The following is a 19,053-nucleotide window of genomic DNA, read 5'->3' on the forward strand; positions in this document are numbered from 1 at the left end:
ATTTCATTTATCCCCTAAAATAAAATCCTGACACCAAACTAAGTTTTACTTCTTTTTTATTTCATGTCCATTCCACAACCAACAAAAGCTATATCTTTTTTTGTTATCTTGACTATTCACTTTTATTCAGATGTTATATTTCATTGACTTAAACTTTAGGACACTTAAGCAGAAAATTGTTTGCAATGAGCTATCTTGTCTTCTTGTAAGTGCGCTTAGATTGATATTTTGTGTTTTTAGAAAAGTTTACAAGACACAAGTCTTAAAAGTCAATTTTTCTTTGGCTCCACTGGAATTTCAAGATTCTGAAGTAAGAATTGAACGGATACACGGCTCTTCTTTAAGTTTATAACCACTATATAATGAAATGTCACTACGTAGCAAAGCCAAGATTATTGAAAGATCGGCAGAAACCTCTGGTTTGCCAAATGAAAGATGTTTGACCAAAAAAAGTTCCCCAACGAAAGTCTCACAGACACATGGTAATGATAAACATTCAAATATTAACCCATTTGATTTTTTTTTTCTCCTCTGGTTTTTACTTGTCTTTCTCTTGGAGCCTTCTTAACTCTTACAAATACTTTTTGTGTATCTTATCTTAAAGAAAATGTTTCTCTATGCATAATACCAAAAATATTAATCGACTAATTCTTAAACTTTGAGTAATGGAAACTACCTTTTTAGGAATTAAGAAGAAATAAGCAAAGAAGTTACATCGGGGGGGGGGGGGGGATTAAACACGGTTTCATATTATATAAAGTATTAGACATCTTAAGGATATGTAAAATCTGTTGATTTTTTTTGGTATTGGTGTGGTTGATAGAGACAATTTTTTGGCCCTATTCATTGGGGGAGGGGGGTCAAATAACTGTTTGTTGTTATGTGAATAATTAGTTTTTTTTTAAGGTTTTAAAATTTGTGGAGGGTTTTCTGGTATCGGTATAGGTAATAGTGAAAATTTTTTTCTTATATTCAGTTTAGATTCAGTGTATGTTTTTTTTAGTCTATAGTGTATTTAGTGTATGTTAATTTCATATTGTAGTGAATTTTTTATGTTAATTTTTTTTAAATGAAAAAAAAAATTGTCAACTAAAAGCGACGCTAGAACTTAGAACTAACAGAAAATAATATATATATAATTGGGGACTGTCCCCTCCTCAATATTTCGCTCTTTACGCTAAATTTTGACTTTTTGTCCCTATAATTTAAAATGACTACTGAACATAAAGGCCGTTTAATTACAATAATAAGCTGTTTTAAAATTTCAAAAAAAGGAATTAGTAGTTGGATTTTTGGATTGGTATTTGGAGGGGCCAACCCCTCTCCTCTGCCTAACAATTTCTATTCATTTTAGTATTGTTTCTTGCTTTCAGTTGGAAAACCCGTTTTCTTATTTAATTTCTGATAGTTTTTAAATAATAGAGGATAATCCAGCTCCCCACCACGGAGAATCTTCTTTACCCCACGAAAAATGCCTCTATTGAAAGGTCCTCTCAAGTAGCTCACCACACCATAGAACCTCCCCCCCCCTAAAAAATGTCTGAATACTTCCTAATAGGCAATACTATATATAAACAATTGGTAATGTTCATAGCTTGCAACTCTGTCCTTAGGGACTGCCAGGGCTCAAGTCATAATAAAATACATAGTTATTCGATTACTATGTTGTGATTAACAGAATGACTATCTCGAAATTTTTGATCAGGGAATTTTGGGAAAAAAGGGGTGTGAGACACCCTCTAATATTTGGCTGCCCTCTAATATTTGGCTACTTAAAAACAGCAGTCATTTGTCAATATTTTCTTAGGCTCGTAACTTCTATGGTTAACATTAAACTTGATGAATTTTATATACTGTGTAAAAGCATCAAAATTTGAGCCCTTTCATGTATCCATCGTTATCAAAACTATGTTTCTTGTAGTTTCGTTTAGTTTTGAGCCACGTCGCTCTTTATTTACAGTTTGTTACTAAGAACTGTTTGATCCATAAAGGCTTTTACTGTTAACAAATATCATAGAGCGTACTGTGGCCTGAAAATGTTAATAAATGCCTCAAAATCTGGTTTTATTGACCTGTTTAAATATTTTCCACAACAAATAGTAAATTCTCGAATTCTTCCTCTCTCTCTCATTCTTGATCTGCTTATTGCCTCCTGCTCATCATCTTCCAATATTTGTATGCTGCCATGAAAGCCGAGTAAACCAAAATACCTTTATGGAGATAACTCAGTTGCTTTTGGACAATTTAAACAGAACTTTTTTTTAAACAAAATTAATATATAGAAAAAGACTTTGAGTTGAAAATTTGTTTGCTTTATAGTGTATACAAGCCACATGTTGAATAGGAAAAAGATTGCCTGGGGCCATTTTTTATTAGACTCTGAGCATACGTTGACAAATTTACCAATCCACCTGACAATAGGAGTTTTTTTTTTTGGGGGGGGATTAAAACTTGGTCTAGATATATATTTTGAATGATCCTATTTGATCTCCAATTTCCTCCCAAAAATACTTCTCTTATTATTACCCTTCAATTTTTATTCTTAAGCAAATAATAATTATTAATAATTAAAAACTTATTTAAATATCAACAGAATTAGTTTTGATTAATTTTTAACATTTAGGGTATTTATTATTTTGTTTTGCCAATAGTGCCTAATCAATGCCATCAATTTCAGTCAAACATACTAATAAAGGGATAACTTCATCCCGTGAGAAGGTCCCTACAGAGAATGACAGAGTGGTTCAAGGCGTTAAGGGTCTCAACAAATCTGCTGAAATCACATTTGAACCTCATCAATGTAGTCCATCATGCATTCAAGACTACCACTATGTTTGTGACGATCCAGCCTTTAGAACGATAAATCAATTTTGCGTTCCAGTAAGGCTTAGCTGGGGCAGGTTTATAGTCACCCGGAAATTTAGAAAGAAAAAGACACACGAAGTTTTAGTAGATTGTATGTGTATTGTTTTTGCTTTTACTTTGCTTTTTTTTTACAGTACAAGGATCTAGATTAGTTTTCAAGGATCTAGAAAATTTTGGTATGGTTACAGTATAATTTAAAATTATGCATAAAAAGATCACATTCATGTAAAATAATAATTATTGTGGCTTATTCGTCTTTAACACTTTTGTGAGTTGGACATTTTGTTAAGAGGGGCAAGGTGATGGTTCAAACCCCATAAAAATCTCCCTGGATATGGCCCAGGCATTTACACATGTTTGTCACTGTAAATGGAATTTAATTCAACATATTAGTGATTGTTTGGTTAGAAGAATTTATTCAGTAATTGATTTTGGAGTTATCTGACCAAAACCTTTTATTATTAAATCATTTGCTTACCTAACATAAAATAGGAACCATAAAAATATATGTAATTATAGTATGATTTAAGTTTATCTTTTTTGAATATTGTTTTATACCGTAATTATTTAAATTATTTCAAGACAATGCAAGAATGGTGCCAGCGATAAGAAACATCAATACTTGATCATCGCACGATATTACACTTGACTTGTTAATTGTTAAACCATGTGAAATTCAGTTAATTTAAACATGTTTTTTTATTATTATCTAAATTTTTACAAGTTTTTTATTATTGTCCAAAATTTTGATAAATATTTCTCCTTCTTTTAGTTTGGTATCGTCTGAAATATTAAGATACAAATTAATAACTGCTGATTGAATTAGAAATGTCAACCAAACGATTAGTAAGATCGTAACAATGAATAAAGACCATGAAATTCTAAATGAAGAATATTTGTCAATGTAAAAGCTTTTTCAAAAGTATTTATTAAAAGTTTTTGTTTAGGATGATGATAAAATTTTGTGTAAATATTTTAATATAAATTGTATCTATTTTTGCGGTTCCCCTGAGCTGATGTCTTATATTTTCGTTGATTTCTGATGGCATTGTATGGCCAATCTGTAATCAATCCATTAGATAAATCTAATTACCACATCTCCGTGCATAATTTTTATAAAGACTTTTTAAACTTCAACCTGTTTAGGCCGACTAAAATTCACTCTACAATTTTGGTCAAATTCATGTGAACTCACTTTCAAAAAAGATTTAATACGTATTTCCAGGCTGTGGTGTTTATAGTTTTGAAGATATGTAAGCAGTGTATTTGGAGGAATTATCCAGTTTGTAGCAATAGCTAGCAGCCTAGTAAGAGATGATCACGTCCAATAGAAAAAATGAAATTGTTCATAACTCCTAAAACTAGAATTAGAAAAAAACGAAGTACACTATTAGTATCACCTTGTCTAAAACCCCTATACAGGAAACTTACTGTCCCTCGACTTGAACAAAAATAGAAATATATTGGTTTGAAAATCAAGAAAACAGACAGCTCCTACGATATTCTGCATAAATGGCATATTTCTTATCATTTTTTCCCTTTTTTACAAGTAGGAATGTTCAGCGTTGAAAACAAATTTTTCATTATGATGTTTGATGGAGGACTTACATAAATAAAATGAAAGTGGTAAGTGAATTTCAATAAAAGACACCTACTGTGTTACCTGAAAAATTGCATTGCATTAAAGATTAAAATGGAGGTGCTTGGTGGAAATGGTAGAAAAAACTGTTTTTGAATTCTTACTCCGTATCTCAAGACCACGCAACACTTTTATTTTAAGTTTTAAAAACCTTCCGTTTTCCTTTTACCAGAAATGTTTGTTTACTTTTTACTTTGTTTAGAAATAAAAGATATTATATTTACCTACAATATCCTGTTAGCAGAAAACAAAGATATTTTACTTTTTAGTTTGTTCAAAGATAAAAGGCATTATATTTTGCTTACAGTTTTCATGTTTGCAGAAAACTAAAATATTTCACTTTTTAGTTTTTTTAGATATAAAAAGCTTTATTTTTATCTAAATTTTGTTTTACAAGTAAAACAGACTTCTTTGTGGAAAATAAATTACAAATAAATTTTTATTTTATTTCGGATGATATAAAATATTATTGAAAGACATTTTTCTTTATGGCTTCTGGTAATCATAATTCAGATTGTTTTCCCGCTAAAAAAAACAAGCATAAAATGTTTATCTCTTCTAAAAGTAATTGTGTGAAAGGGATAAAATGATCTTTATAACTGAGTAAACAGATAAAGTTTTTGCTTTGAATTTAGAATTTGTAAAATTGAGATTGTTTTTGATTTTTATTAAGCCAGCTTACCAATCAAAGTGAAACAAACCTAAAAAACCCACACTGGCATTCTTGCCAACTGTAAAACATGATGTAATTTTAGAAAAATATCTGTGTTTATTCAAACGCAATAGTTTCATACTGAATTGGAAGAGTCTTCCCAGATTGACCCTTCAGACTAACTGGTAAAATATCTTGGTTACAAATACATTTTTGTATTTGATAATTTTTTTTTGTCATTCGCACAGTATACCTTTGGGTTGGGGTCAAAATTGAATTGAACTGTCACCATTATTTTTTTTTACTAGTATTAACATATTTTTCATACCTTCATTTAATTAGTTTAATTTTTTCACGGTTTCATTCTACTTCATCTATGTCTTACACCTGTTATATTTAATTCTTTAACTTGACTGCTTATTTTTTTTTGGAATTTATGGTACTCATTGCGTACTTACTTGTTTTTTTTTAGAAATATTAACTTGTCTGAAGATAGGGCTTTCCCCACGTTCACATATATAGCCTGTCATCCTCCTTTTTGAATATGAATTTCTTATTATATTTAATTCATTTTCTGCATTTCTTATATGATTTTTTATTGTACCTTTTCAATGTTTGGAACTTTAAAATCGGAATTAAATGCTGATTTTTTTAATAAGACATTGAAGTAAAACCCACCCAAAAAGTCACTCACAACTCTATGTTTAACGCTAAATATGAAATTTTAAAAAGAGGGTCATTTCACTTCCCTTTGTAAAATACGAATAAGTGATAATTGGGCACGGACGTTGACCAGTGATATCACATCAACCTTTTTCCTGCGGGAATATGAGAAAGTGACCTCTTTACTATTGAATTAAATCTTGATTGATGAATTTTAATCATATCTATGAAAAGTTTACATTGCGACAGCAAAGTCTAGTCTAAACATTTAAAAAGTGCAATAGAAGATGCATTTTTAATTAATCCGTTACTAAGAATTTTAACCGTGAACTTTTGTTTTGTAACTCCCTATGAAATAGCTCTTATGAACAAAGAAAACATCATAAAGTCTGTTGAATAGCTCATAGTAATCAAGTTTTTAGGATTGGCTCTTATAGAAAATGTGTAAAACCAAATTTTGTAACTACGTGATGAAATTTTTGTGAATTTCGAAAACACAGTTAAGATGGTGGGCACGGTTTTGTCAGAGTAGTGAATTTTGTATTTATTAGGGCATTTAATTGGTTAATTGAAAGGCTCTGTATATTATCTCGGTTAAAAAGTTTAGAAAGGTTCTATATAAAGGCTTTTTGTATAGTTCTTTCTTCGTACAAACTGTAATTTTTTGATGTTACCAGGTGATGAGGTTTATTTATTAGTTTGTAGTAGAGAACTAAGAAATTCTTTTTATTATATAGTATATACTAATATTTCAGATAATAGAGTTTTCTATCGAACCCCATGCGGCCGGACATTACGCAACATGGACGAAGTCTTCAAATACCTTCGCATCACAAACGCCACGTTACCCATTGACATGTTTACCAGTAATACCTCTGTGAGAGTTAGTGTGGAATTTAAACCAAAGAGAATCTTATACGAGTCTGCGGACATTACGAACGGCAAGGAACGTATGAAAATCAGCTGTGTCAACAGCATTGACTATACATATCCACCTTATGTAGAGTATTCGACAGCTCTACTTCCTACTGGCAGGGTGAAGGGACAAATGCACTTGGATCCGGAGTTTTTATCTTGTTGTTCTTGTAAAGATGATTGTCTTGACAGTGCGAATTGTGAATGCCAGAAACTGACAATTCAGGTAATTATAGCTAGTCCGATTTATTAGTCGTTAGTAGAATATTAACAATAGATGGTACTTTTCACAAGAAACGAGTTATCAACATTCTCAAAATTCAATTTACATATATGAGTGAGTAAAATGGTGAGTCCTGCCACAAACAAATATGTATAGATTTTCACGTGGTAGGTCTGTTTGATATGTTTTTTTTTGTGAATATTGATATTTAATAAAAATGAATTTTCTCTTCTCACTCTCTCAAGACTAAACCTTGAAGTTCTTGTATCAACATCTCGTATTGGACATTTAAGTCTATTATGTCTAATAATATTGTCTTTAACGTGATCCAAAAAACACATGAAGGATAGGGGAGGCAATTTATTTAGTTGAGATATCAGATCTAATTTAATCATCTGCAATGGCGTTTTTAATGGCCATTTGAAAAACTCACTATTTGACTCGGTAAGACTTAATGATTGTATATGTAAGGTGTTGAAGATAGTTATTTGGTTAGAAATTAAAATTTCTTTCTTTAGTAATTCAGACAGATAAGCAATTGAACAGGGGCATGACACAGCTGACCCATCAACGCACCTAAGACAAACAGTAAAGCCAAACACAACGAACCAAAACGAAGGGTCCTCAAACGTGCAACATCGTCATTAATAAAAATAATTGATCTTCAACTTAAAAGAAAACATCTAAAATTTACACATATGAAAATTTTTTCATATGATGCTGCGGATCCTTTCACATTTGCATTGTTTAGGGCTCGTTGTGCACGTCGTGTTATGTAATGTTACGAAGGGAGTTTTGTTCATTTCTTAGGCAGTACCTGGTAGATTCAAGCTCTAGTAAGAATTTTGTTATGGAAAAGCTCAAAGATAATAGCAGCAGCATAAAGAATTTCTGGCTGACCCTTTAATATACTTTAGAAATAGATCAATAAGCTATTATTAGAAGGCTTTAAGGGCTTGATCATAGCTTAACTTGCCTTCTCTATTCCACATTTTAAATTTTTGGGTATTTTAATAATGATCAATTTGACGATTTTAGAAGACGATTATGATGATTCTATTCATCTTTTCTCAAGCCTATTGTGGAGCTGCATGTTTCACTGTGTAACCATGAATTTAACTTAGCCAATGGACATAGAAAATGCTTCAGGTAACGCAGAAGCTGCTTTAGAAAAAGAATTTAATAACTCTCCAGATTTTAAAGCATAAATTCAGAAAGAGAAAATAGGACCAAACGAGACTAAGATAAATAACTGATTAGATCCAAAGTAATACATCAAGATCAGACGGTATGTTTAGTTGGCACATAGATGAAATATTCATAATTAAGAGTGTTTTGTTTGACTTTCCAGGGTGTTTACGCAGCGGATGGTGTATTGATTACAAATTGCGGGTACAACTATCGTCGCCTTCAAGAACAAATCCCGACAGGAATCTATGAATGTAACAGCCAATGTTCCTGTAAAGACACATGTTTAAACAGGGTCGTGCAGTTCCCTCTCCGTGTCCGTCTTCAGGTAGGATTTGTTGTGATATTATTTGATTGGGAAGGATCTAATAATAATAATAATAATTAATTTTTTCCCTCTTTTGATACATTAAAAATGCACTGGAGGAGTACAAAAAAAGAGAGAAAAAAAAGAAAAGAAAAGAAACACAAATAGTTAACGAAGACAGTACCAACATGTCTAACGTGAGAAAAAAAGACAAACAAGCGGAAACTTAAATCAACACTAAAATACTGGACCTGACGTTCTACCCAGCCGTATATAATAAAGGTTAAACAGAAAGTCTAATAAATTCCTAAATCGGTCTTCAAATGGCAAATAAAACGTATGCCTCAAAGAATAAATCCTATGGCTCATAAAATATAAATTAAAAAACAACGATATGAGACATTAGAGGCTTTTTTCGCTATTGATCACTAGTAACGTCACGGTGACGTTGACAACTCGGCAATCTTGGAGCTTTCTTCCCCTTATTATATGCACATATGTACATATATACATACATATATATATATATATATATATATATATATATATATATATATATATATATATATATATATATATATATATATATATATATATATATATATATATATATATATATATATATATATATATATATATATATATATATATATATATATATATATATATATATATATATATATATATATATATATATATATATATATATATATATATATATATATTATAAATAAATATATATATATATATATATATATATATATATATATATATATATATATATATATATATATATATATATATATATATATATATATATATATATATATAAATGGAATATATATATATATATATATATATTCCAAAATGGAGTTAGAAAAACTCATGCAGGGCAAACATAGAGATTTAGAGCTCTCCTAATGTTTACTTGTCAAAACGTCCTTTAACTTTTTCTAGCAAACCATATGTTTTGCGAAGTTTGTTTTTCAACTCATTAATAACCAGAGTGCGCGTCGCTCTTATCGATGAACCAAATTGAGCACCTAAAGATATTAAGATTTAAGATTCAAAACTTTACTAATAATGATTCATGCCGGCTTTACGACCGCTTACAAATAAATCCCATATATGCTTGAAAAACGCAACCAGTAACCATTTACTAAATTATAAAATTAACCAAATCATCACTGAAATAAACACAACTAAAGAGCAATAAAAAAAAGATAATAATAATAATTACTGACTAATAAATTATGAGAAAAAAAATATATATAAAAAAAAAATAAAAAGAGAAATAAATAAATAATACAAAAATAATATAATAAAACGAATATATTAATAACAGAAAAAAAAAAACTTAATTTGTCCTCTCGTCTTCCAGCCCCACACTCACCAACTGCCCACAAGGAGATGCTTCTTTAACCGGTTTTTAAATTGCGGGACACTTTGTGCTTCCCGAATTGAGTCTGGAAAAGTATTCCAGAACACCGAACCCGAGCGCGTTGCCACATGGCTAGAACGAACAAAATACTTGAATGAATTAGACTTAGGAAGAGCGATCAAGATTTAAGGGACTCTGAATTTGTATTTTCATTTTGGTTTCATAGGGTGCGCGCTAGCGCTGCCTAAGTAAAAAAAGATGTGGGCACAATGCGTTTTTTTCCCATACCCGGGCACTTCGTATCGAAGGAGTTGTCGTAAACAATCCGTTAACGAGTCTTGAAGTTCCTTAGGTTTTTAACCATCAATTTCAAAAACCATCCTTATGGTGCATTCTCCTCAACGTGCATAAACGACTAGTGACTAAGAAATCTATGAGTCCACATAATATTTCTTTGGTAAGGGATGGGGGTATGCACTGGACACCTTCAAAACAAAACTTATTGCTGACCTTAATCCGAAACAGAATATTGTTATTCACCATTTTCTTTTGCGATAGATGATAATTAACGGTTTCAAGGTCACAAAGATTCATGGAGCCCTACAATTTAATCAAAAAGTATATATGATAATGTTTTTTGATACTTTTGTCACTAAACAGTCAGAACCAAAAAGAAAGGTTGAAAAAACAATCCTTACGCTCAATTTAAATTCAGCTTTTGGTAAACCGTGCGAGAGTATGCGCAATAGAAGTCGTTTTGACGATGTAACTGACCGAAAAGAATGTGCTCAAATGATTGCCGATTCAAACTTCACATCGTTCACCATCATAGACTCCAATATGGTCCTTTTGCATAGCAAAACAGAAATTTTATTTTGAATGAAATTATTACTAGTGGTAACCCAATTTTAGAAATTTCCAAGTAACTCATGTTGAAATTTTTTCAATGTGTGTACCCGCAAATGACCGAGGGAGGGGAAGTTCAAGTGTATTATGGAGACATTGCTACACTTTTGTAAAAAGTTAATTCTGAGAATTTATGAAATGATTTTGAAAATGGTAAGCACATTAGCTTTTGAATGGACTTTACCAATTGGGACGAGTCCATTTATCCAGAACTAGTGAAGTGCCAGGGCTCAAATAAACTATTATATCTAAAATCTGAGACGGGGAATGGCTTGATATCCCATGATTTGGTTGCATGTCTGAAGGTTTGCTATTTGCAAACTCATAATGAGGATATCAAAAAAGGCTGCCAGGGGGCGCCTACACACTATGTGAAAGGTAATTTCGATATTGGTCCTTATAGAAACTGTGTGGAAATTAGTTTAGTTCCAAGAGCAGAAGTCATGGCGATTCGCTCTATAAAATTTTAAACTACACGGTTAGATTAGAGAAAAATTCAATGTCAGCCATATCTGAATAAGTCTGTGTATGTGAGGGTGGTGTGAAGAAACTTCTCCATGGGCACTACCTCACTTCAAATCGAGATATATTTGTACGATATAGACAACGTCTCGGTCTAGAGAATATCTTTTAAATTCAACAAGAGTAGTAGGTAAGAGGGGTAGATATTTTCAACACTATGTTCCGTGTCCATAAGGCAGAGTTATTGTTATATTTTCAATGTATTTATATTTATTTTTCAAATTAAATTGTTTACTTGCATCCCCACGCCCAGCTCCAGCCCAAAGAGGGGGATCCTGCCTTTGGCTGGTTGCCGTGCCCTTCCAATGGGGGAGGGGGGACTCTTTTCCAAGTGTTTCTTAAACTGTGATAATTTTGTAGAGTTTTCTAGCAAAATTTTCATATAATTACATAAATAAATATTTTTTCTTTATTACTGTTTTTTGTTTGAATTTTTTTTTCGTGTAAATATTTTAAGTAACTAAATTAAATCCTATAAGAATCTTTATTTTGCTTATAGAAATTTTATATTCAGGGGGGGGGTTGCATTTCCCTTAAGCGAGGAAGAAGAAGCACAACGCATAAAATGTTCCGATAGAACTAAAATGGAGTATTTTGTTAATAATTGGGACCATTTAGCTAAAGTATCTGCCTTGATTTAGAAATGTTCTCTTTCCAAGTGCTTTTATACACGTTTTTTTGTTGAATGTTTAGCTCTCAAGTGCTTATTTTATGTACATATGTTGTTATTGTTTTTTCAAGTGTTTTTTAAACTTTTTTTTGTAAATTGATGATTAAAATGTTTTATATTTATTATAGATAAAAAAATATTATTATTCAAAAATTCTTTTTGTTCTTGAATATTTTGGGAGGACTGATAGGGAAATTACTATTATTTATTCATTTGGCAACTACATTTTCACAGTTAGTTGTATTCTAACTGTTGAAAACGTTGACGACAACAACAATAAAAATATCTATCAATTTAAAACACCATTCAGTTCGGTTCTTTGTTGTCCATCAATGTCGGGCCAAACACCACTTCTAACAATAATAATTCAAAATCGTAAATCAGATGTTTTTGAAAAACCCGTAACAAATATACTATTGTTCCGAAAATTAATCGAAAAAAGGGTTTTGATTTTAATAAAGCAGTGAAACAATAAATAACAACAAAAAATCACTTAATTAAAAAATATTCCGATTTTGGCCCCACGTCCGGGAGCCTTTCTCAACAAAAAAAGAAAAACACAAAAAAAATCTCTTTTAAAAAATAAAAACACATAGAAATACAAAGACTAAACACAAAAAGAGAATAAAAAATATATATAAATAAATAAGTAAGAAACAAACTCACATCTAAAAACAAAACTTCCAGCACTGACTTTTTAACGCGAGAAACAAAAGTGAATGTCTATTTTGATACCATGTGTCACTCTCCTCTTGCAATCATAGGCAGCACGCTGCCTATAATAGCGCTGCCTAAGCAAAGAACGATGTTGCCACGATGTATTTTTTTCCATACCCGGGCACTTCGTATCGAAGGAGTTGTCGTAGAAACTTCTGAAAAGGGATCATTCGATTGTAAATTGGAGTGGCTAGTGCTCTTTTTAATAGTCGAAAGTGATTGGGGGGCAAATAGCCCCCCCCCCACGCCCATCATTCCCCCAAACACATCCAATCAAAATTTTGAGATAACCATTTTGTTCAGCGTAGTTGATTTCCAAATAGGCAATATGTTTTTAAGGAGCACACTTCCCCAAAACCCTCGGGGCAAGGGTTTTAAGTTATGCCCTGAGGCATATAAGAACGATGTTGAACAATGTACTATTTATTATTTTTTCCTTTTAGAGCAGGGCACTTCGTATCGAAGAAGTTGTCGTAGAAACTTCGAAAAGACTCATTCAATTGGAAATTGGAGTGGCTTGTGCCCTTTTTACTAGTCGAAAGTGATTGGAAGGCACCTAACACCCCTTCCACGCCCACCATTTCCCGAAATACATCAAATCAAATTTTGAGATAGCCGTTTCGTTCAGTGTAGTTGATTTCCAGATAGAAATTATGTTTTTGAGGAGGGCACTCTCCCACAGCCTTCAGGGCAAGGTTGTAAGTTATGCCCTGGGGGGCATATAAGGTACTTATAGAAGGCGTTGTCGTAGAAACTTAAAAAAAGGCTCAGTCGATTGGAAATTCAAAGGGCTAGTGCCTTTTTTAATAGTCGAAAGTGACTGGAGGGCAAATAGCCCCCCCCTCTCACGCCCATCATTCCCCCAAACATATCCACTCAAAATTTTGAGATAGCCATTTTGTTCAGTGTAGTTGATTTCAAAATAGAAAATATTTTTTGAGTAGGACACCCCCCCCCCACAACCCTCGGGGCAAGGGTCTTAAGTTATGCCCTGAGGGCATATAAGAACGATGTTGGCACAATGTATTATTTATTATTTTTTCCTTTGGAGCAAGGCACTTCGTATCGAAGAAGTTTTCGTAGAAACTTCGAAAAAGGCTCATTCGATTGGAGATTGGAGTGGCTTGTGCCCTTTTTAATAGCCGAAAGTTATTGGAAGGCAACTAACACCCCTTCCACGCCCACCATTTCCCAAAACACATCCGATCAAAATTTTGAGATAGTCATTTTGTTCAGCGTAGTTTATTTCCAGGTAGAAATTATGTTTTTGAGGAGGACACTCCCCCACAGCCTTCAGGGCAAGGGTTGTAAGTTATGCCCTGGGGGCATATAAGTATTTTATAGAAGGCGTTGTCATAGAAACTTCAAAAAAGGCTTGTTTGATTGGAAATTCAAAGGTCTAGTGCCCTTTTTAATAGTCGAAAGTGATTGGAGGGGAAATAGCCCCCCCCCTCCCACGCCAATCATTCCCCCAAACACATCCAATGACAATTTTAAGATAGCTATTTTTTCAGCGTAGTTGATTTGCAGATAGAAAATATGTTTTTTCGGAGGACAGTCCCCCACAACCCTCGGGGCAAGGGTTTTAAGTTATGCCCTGAGGGCATATAAGAACTATGTTAGCACAATGTATTATTTTTTTTTCTTTAGGGCAGGACACTTCGTATCGAAGAAATTGTCGTAGAAACTTCGAAAAGGGCTCATTCAATTGGAAATTGGTGTGGCTTGTGCCCTTTTTAATAGTCGAAAGTGATTGGAGGGCAACTAAAACCCCTTCCAGGCCCACCATTTCCCGAAACACATCCAATAAAAATTTTGAGATAGCCATTTTGTTCAGCGTAGTTGATTTCCAGATAGAAATTATATTTTTGAGGAGGATATTCCCCCACAGCCTTCACGGCAAGGGTTTAAAGTTATGCCCAGGAGGCATATAAGATTTTTATAGAAGGCGTTGTCGTAGAAACTTCAAAAAAGGCTCATTCGATTGGAAGTTTGAAGATCTAGTGCCCTTTTCAATAGTCGAAAGTAATTGGAGGGCAACTTACCCCCCTCTCACGCCCACCTTTTCCCCAAACACATCAAATCAAAATTTTGAGACAGCCATTTTATTCAACGTAGTTTTAACACAACCAATCAAAATTTCAGATGGCCATTTTGTTCAACGCAGTTGATTTCCAATTAGAAATTATGTTTTTGAGGAGGGCACTCCCCCACAGCCTTCAGGGCAAGGGTTGTAAGTTATGCCCTGGGGGCATATATGGTTCTTATAGAAGGTGTTGTCGTAGAAACTTCAAAAAAGGCTCATTCGATTGGAAGTTGAAGGGGCTAGTGCCCTTTTTAATAGTCGAAAGTGAATGGAGGGCAACTAGCCCCCCAAGCCAATCATTCCCCAAAACACACCCAATCAAAATTTTGAGATAGCCATTTTTTTTAGCGTAGTTGATTTCCAGATAGAAAATATGTTTTTGAGGAGGACACTCCCCCACAACCCTACCCCCCACGCCAATCATTCCCCCATGCATATCCAATGAAAATTTTGAGATAGCCATTTTTTCAGCGTAGTTGATTTCCAGATAGAGGTAGACACTCCCCCACAACCCTCAGGGAAAGGGTTTTAAGTTATGCCCTGATGGCATATAAGAACGATATTGGAACAATGTATTATTTATTATTTTTTTCTTTATTGCAGGGCACTTCGTATCGAAGAAGTTGTCGTAGAAACTTCAAAAAGGGCTTATTCAATTGGAAATTGGAGTGTCTTGTGCCATTTTTAATATTCGAAATTGATTGGAAGGCAACTGACACCCCTTCCAAGCCCACCAATTTCCGAAACACATCCAATCGAAATTTCGAGATAGCCATTTTGTTTAGCGTAGTTGATTTAGAGATTGAAATACTGTTTTTGAGTGGGACACTCTCCCACAACCTTCAGGGCACGGGTTTTAAGTTTTGCCCTTGGGACATATAAGATGTTTATAGAAGGCGTTGTCATAGAAACTTCAAAAAAGGCTCATTCGATTGGAAGTTCAAAGAGCTAGTGCCTTTTTTAATAGTCGAAACTGACTGAAGGGCAACTTACCCCCCTCTCACGCCCACCTTTTCCGCAAACACATCCAATCAAAATTTTGAGATAGCCATTTTATTCAACGTAATTTTAACACAGCCAATAAAAATTTTGAGATAGCCATTTTGTTCAGCGTAGTTGATTTCAGAATGGAAATTTTGTTTTTGAGGAAGACACTCCCCCACAGCCTTCAGGGCAAGGGTTGTAAGTTATGCCCTGGGGGCATATATTGTTTTTATAGAAGGTATTGTTGTAGAAACCTCAAAAAGGGCTCATTCGATTGGAAATTCAACGGGCTAGTGCCCTTTTCAATAGTCGAAAGTGATTGGAGGGCAACTAGCCCCCCCCCCCACACCAATGATTCCCTAAAACAAATCTGATAAAAATTTTGAGATAACCATTTTTTTCAGCGTAATTGATTGCCAGATAGAAAATATGTTTTTGAGGAGGACACTCTCCCACAACCCTCAGGGCAAGGGTTTTAAGTTATGCCCGGAGGGCATATAAGAACGATGTTGGCACAATGTATTATTTATTATTATTTATTCCTTTAGAGCAGGGCACTTCGTATCGAAGATGTCGTAGAAACTTCAAAAAGGGTTCATTCAATTGGAAATTGGAGTGGCTTGTGACCTTTTAATAGTCAAAAGTGATTGGAAGGCAACTAACACCCCTTCCAGGCCCACCATTTCCTGAAACACATCCAATCATAATGTTGAGATAGCCGTTTTGTTCAGCGTAGTTTATTTCCAGATAGAAATTATGTTTTTGAGGAGAAAACTCCCCCACAGCCTTCAGGGCAAGGGTTTAAGTTATGCCCTTGGGGCATATAAGATTTTTATAGAAGTCGTTGTCTTCGAAACTTCAAAAATGCTCATTCAATTGGAAGTTCAAAGAGCTAGTGCCCTTTTTAATAGTCGAAAGTGATTGGAGGGCAACTTACCGCCCTCTCACCCCACCTTTTCCCCAAACACATCCAATCAAAATTTTGAGATACCATTTTATTCAACGTAGTTTTAAGTTCTGTAAGTTAGGTCTTTGATGATGACAACCCCCTCACAGCCCTCAGGGTAAGGGTTGTGAGTTATGCCCTGGGGGCTAATAACGTTTCTATAGAACGCATTGTCGTAGAGACTTCAACAAAAGCTCATTCGATTAGAATTTGCAATGGCTAGTGCCTTTTTTATAGTCGAAAGTAATTGGAAGGCAACTAACACCCCTTCCACGCCCACCATTTCCCCAAACACATCAAATCAAAATTTTGAGATAGCCATTTTATTTCACACAGTTTAAAGTTCAGAAAATTATATCTTTGATCAGGACACTCCTCCTACAGTCTTCAGGGCCATGGTTATAAGTTATGCCCTGGGGTCATATAAGTTTTATTGAAATATTTGTCGTAGAAACTTGAAAAGGGGGCTAAATGGACTTGAAATTCAAAGGTCTAATGCCCTTTTTAATAGTCGAAAGAGATTTGACGGCAACTAACCCCCCTCTCTCGCCCACCTTTTCCCCAAACACATCCAATCAAAATTTTTAGATGGCCATTTTGTTCAGCGTTGTTGATTTCCAAATAGAAATTATGTTTTGAGGAGGGCACTCCCCCAGAGCCCCCAGGGCAAGGGTTGTAAGTTATGCCCTGGGGGCATGTATGGTTTTTATAGAAGGCGTTGTCGTAGAAACTTCAAAAAAGGCTCATTTGATTGGAAATTGAAATGGCTAGTGCCCCTTTTAATAGTTGAAAGTGATTGAACGACAACTAACCCCCCTCTCTCACCCGCTATTTCCCAAAACACATCCAATCAAAACTTTGAGACATCTATTTTGTTCAACGTAGTCGAAAGTTTTGGAAATTAGGTCTTCTAGGTTGATAATTTCATCAGAGCCCTCAGTGAAAGGGTTTTAAGTTTTGCCTTGGGGGCATATAAGATTTATATAGAAAGTTGTTGCAGAAATTTTGAAAAGGGCTCATTTTATTGGGAATCGAAATTGCCCTTTTTCATTGTCGAAATTCAGTGGAGAGTAATTAACCCCCTCTCACGCCCAGCATTTCCCCAAACACTTTCAATCACAGTTTAGAGATAGCCATTTTGTTCAACATAGTTGAAAGTTCTGGAAATTATGTATTTAAGGATGACAAACTCCCAAGAGCCCCCAGGGCTATTCCCTGGGGTCATATAAGGTTTTTATAGATAGAATTGTCGTAAAAACTTCAAAAGGGGCTCATTCCATTGCAAATTGATATGGCTAGTGCCCTTTTTAATAGTTGATAGCGATTGGAGGGTACAAACCCCCCTCTCACGCCCACCATTCCCTCAAACACATCCAATCAAAATTTTCAGACAGCCATTTTGTTCAACGTTATAAGAAATTCTGGAAATTCGGTCTTTGAGGATGATACCACCTTAAGCTATCAGGGCAAGGGTTTTATGTTATGCCCTGGTAAATAAATGGTTTTTATTGAAAGTGCTGTCGTAGAAACTTCAAAAGGGCTCATTTGATTGGAAATTGAAAGGGCTAGTGCCTTTTTTAGTAGTTGAAAGTGATTGGAGAGTGACTAACGCCCCTCTCACCCCCACCGTATTCCCAGACAATCCAATCATAATTTTGAAATAACCATTTTGTTTAACGTAGTTGAAAGTTCAAGAAATTATTTCTTAGAGGATATCAACTGCCTTGACAGCCCTTAGGGTAAGGGTTGTAATTTATGCATTGGGGGCATATAAGGTGTTTATGAAAAGAGTTGTCGCAGAAACTCAAAAAGGGCTCATTGGATTGGAAATCGAAAGGCCTTTTGCCCTTTTTAAGAGTATAAAGTTATTGGAAGGTTTTACATTTTTATAGTAAAGTTCAATTTGTGTATAATGTATTATTTTTTTGTTGTTGTTTAGACCAGAGCACTTCCTATCGAAGGAGTTGTCGTAGGAACTTTGAAAAGGGCTTATTCAATTGAAAATAGAAAGGGCTGATGCCCTTTTTAATAGTCGAAAATGATTGGAGGGAAACTAATCCCCCTCCTACAACCACCCTCCCTGTTGCCTTTATGTTTAAAAACTAAATGTTGCCTTAAGATTAAATCAAAATGCACTGTGTTAATGCTAATTCCCAATAAGGCATCTCAGCAGTATCCCAAGAATGACAGACGGTATTATGTTCAAACTTTCGGGGCTACTTCTGCTCTTAAAATTTAACCAAATCAAAATAGCGTAAGTGTATCCAAGCTATAAAAGAAAGTAAACAGATTTTTCGGCGAATGTTTTCCATTTCAGGGCATCTAGAGGAGGTATGGAACTAAATTAAACACTACTATTTGTGTCCAGATTTTTAAAAGGGTGTATGTT

The 19,053-nt window shown here is 34.0% G+C and overlaps 2 protein-coding genes across 6 annotated transcripts in view; one reads left to right on the top strand and one right to left on the bottom strand.

Annotated features, from left to right (window-relative positions):
* The first annotated feature begins 38 nt into the window (after nt 1-38).
* LOC148953619 (histone-lysine N-methyltransferase eggless-like) overlaps nt 39-19,053 on the top strand; it is a 92,507-nt gene continuing 73,492 nt past the window's right edge. For 2 of the 4 annotated variants that reach the window (XM_089088608.1, XM_089088611.1), the window contains exons 1-4: nt 39-482; nt 2,678-2,956; nt 6,575-6,960; nt 8,309-8,473. In XM_089088608.1, the coding sequence (XP_088944734.1) occupies nt 368-482; nt 2,678-2,956; nt 6,575-6,960; nt 8,309-8,473 (945 nt within the window). In that variant the 5' untranslated portion in view covers nt 39-367. Of the gene's footprint in view, nt 483-2,677; nt 2,957-4,418; nt 4,492-6,574; nt 6,961-8,308; nt 8,474-19,053 lie in introns of all 4 variants that reach the window. The other 2 variants (XM_089088610.1, XM_089088609.1) reach the window with 2 other exon arrangements.
* LOC148953620 (uncharacterized) overlaps nt 8,381-19,053 on the bottom strand; it is a 76,899-nt gene continuing 66,226 nt past the window's right edge. For both annotated transcript variants that reach the window (XR_016141725.1, XM_089088612.1), the window contains exons 2-3: nt 12,598-12,803; nt 8,381-8,510 (exon numbers count right to left, since the gene is read on the bottom strand). Coding sequence is in view for 1 of the 2 variants with exons in the window: in XM_089088612.1 (XP_088944738.1) it covers nt 12,723-12,803 (81 nt within the window). In the remaining variant the exon portion in view is untranslated. The remainder of the gene's footprint in view (nt 8,511-12,597; nt 12,804-19,053) is intronic.

This window comes from Artemia sp. Qi Xiang Cuo, chromosome 4, assembly GCF_049724085.1.
Source record: "Artemia sp. Qi Xiang Cuo chromosome 4, ASM4972408v1, whole genome shotgun sequence".
In the NCBI taxonomy this organism is placed as follows: domain Eukaryota; kingdom Metazoa; phylum Arthropoda; class Branchiopoda; order Anostraca; family Artemiidae; genus Artemia; species Artemia sp. Qi Xiang Cuo.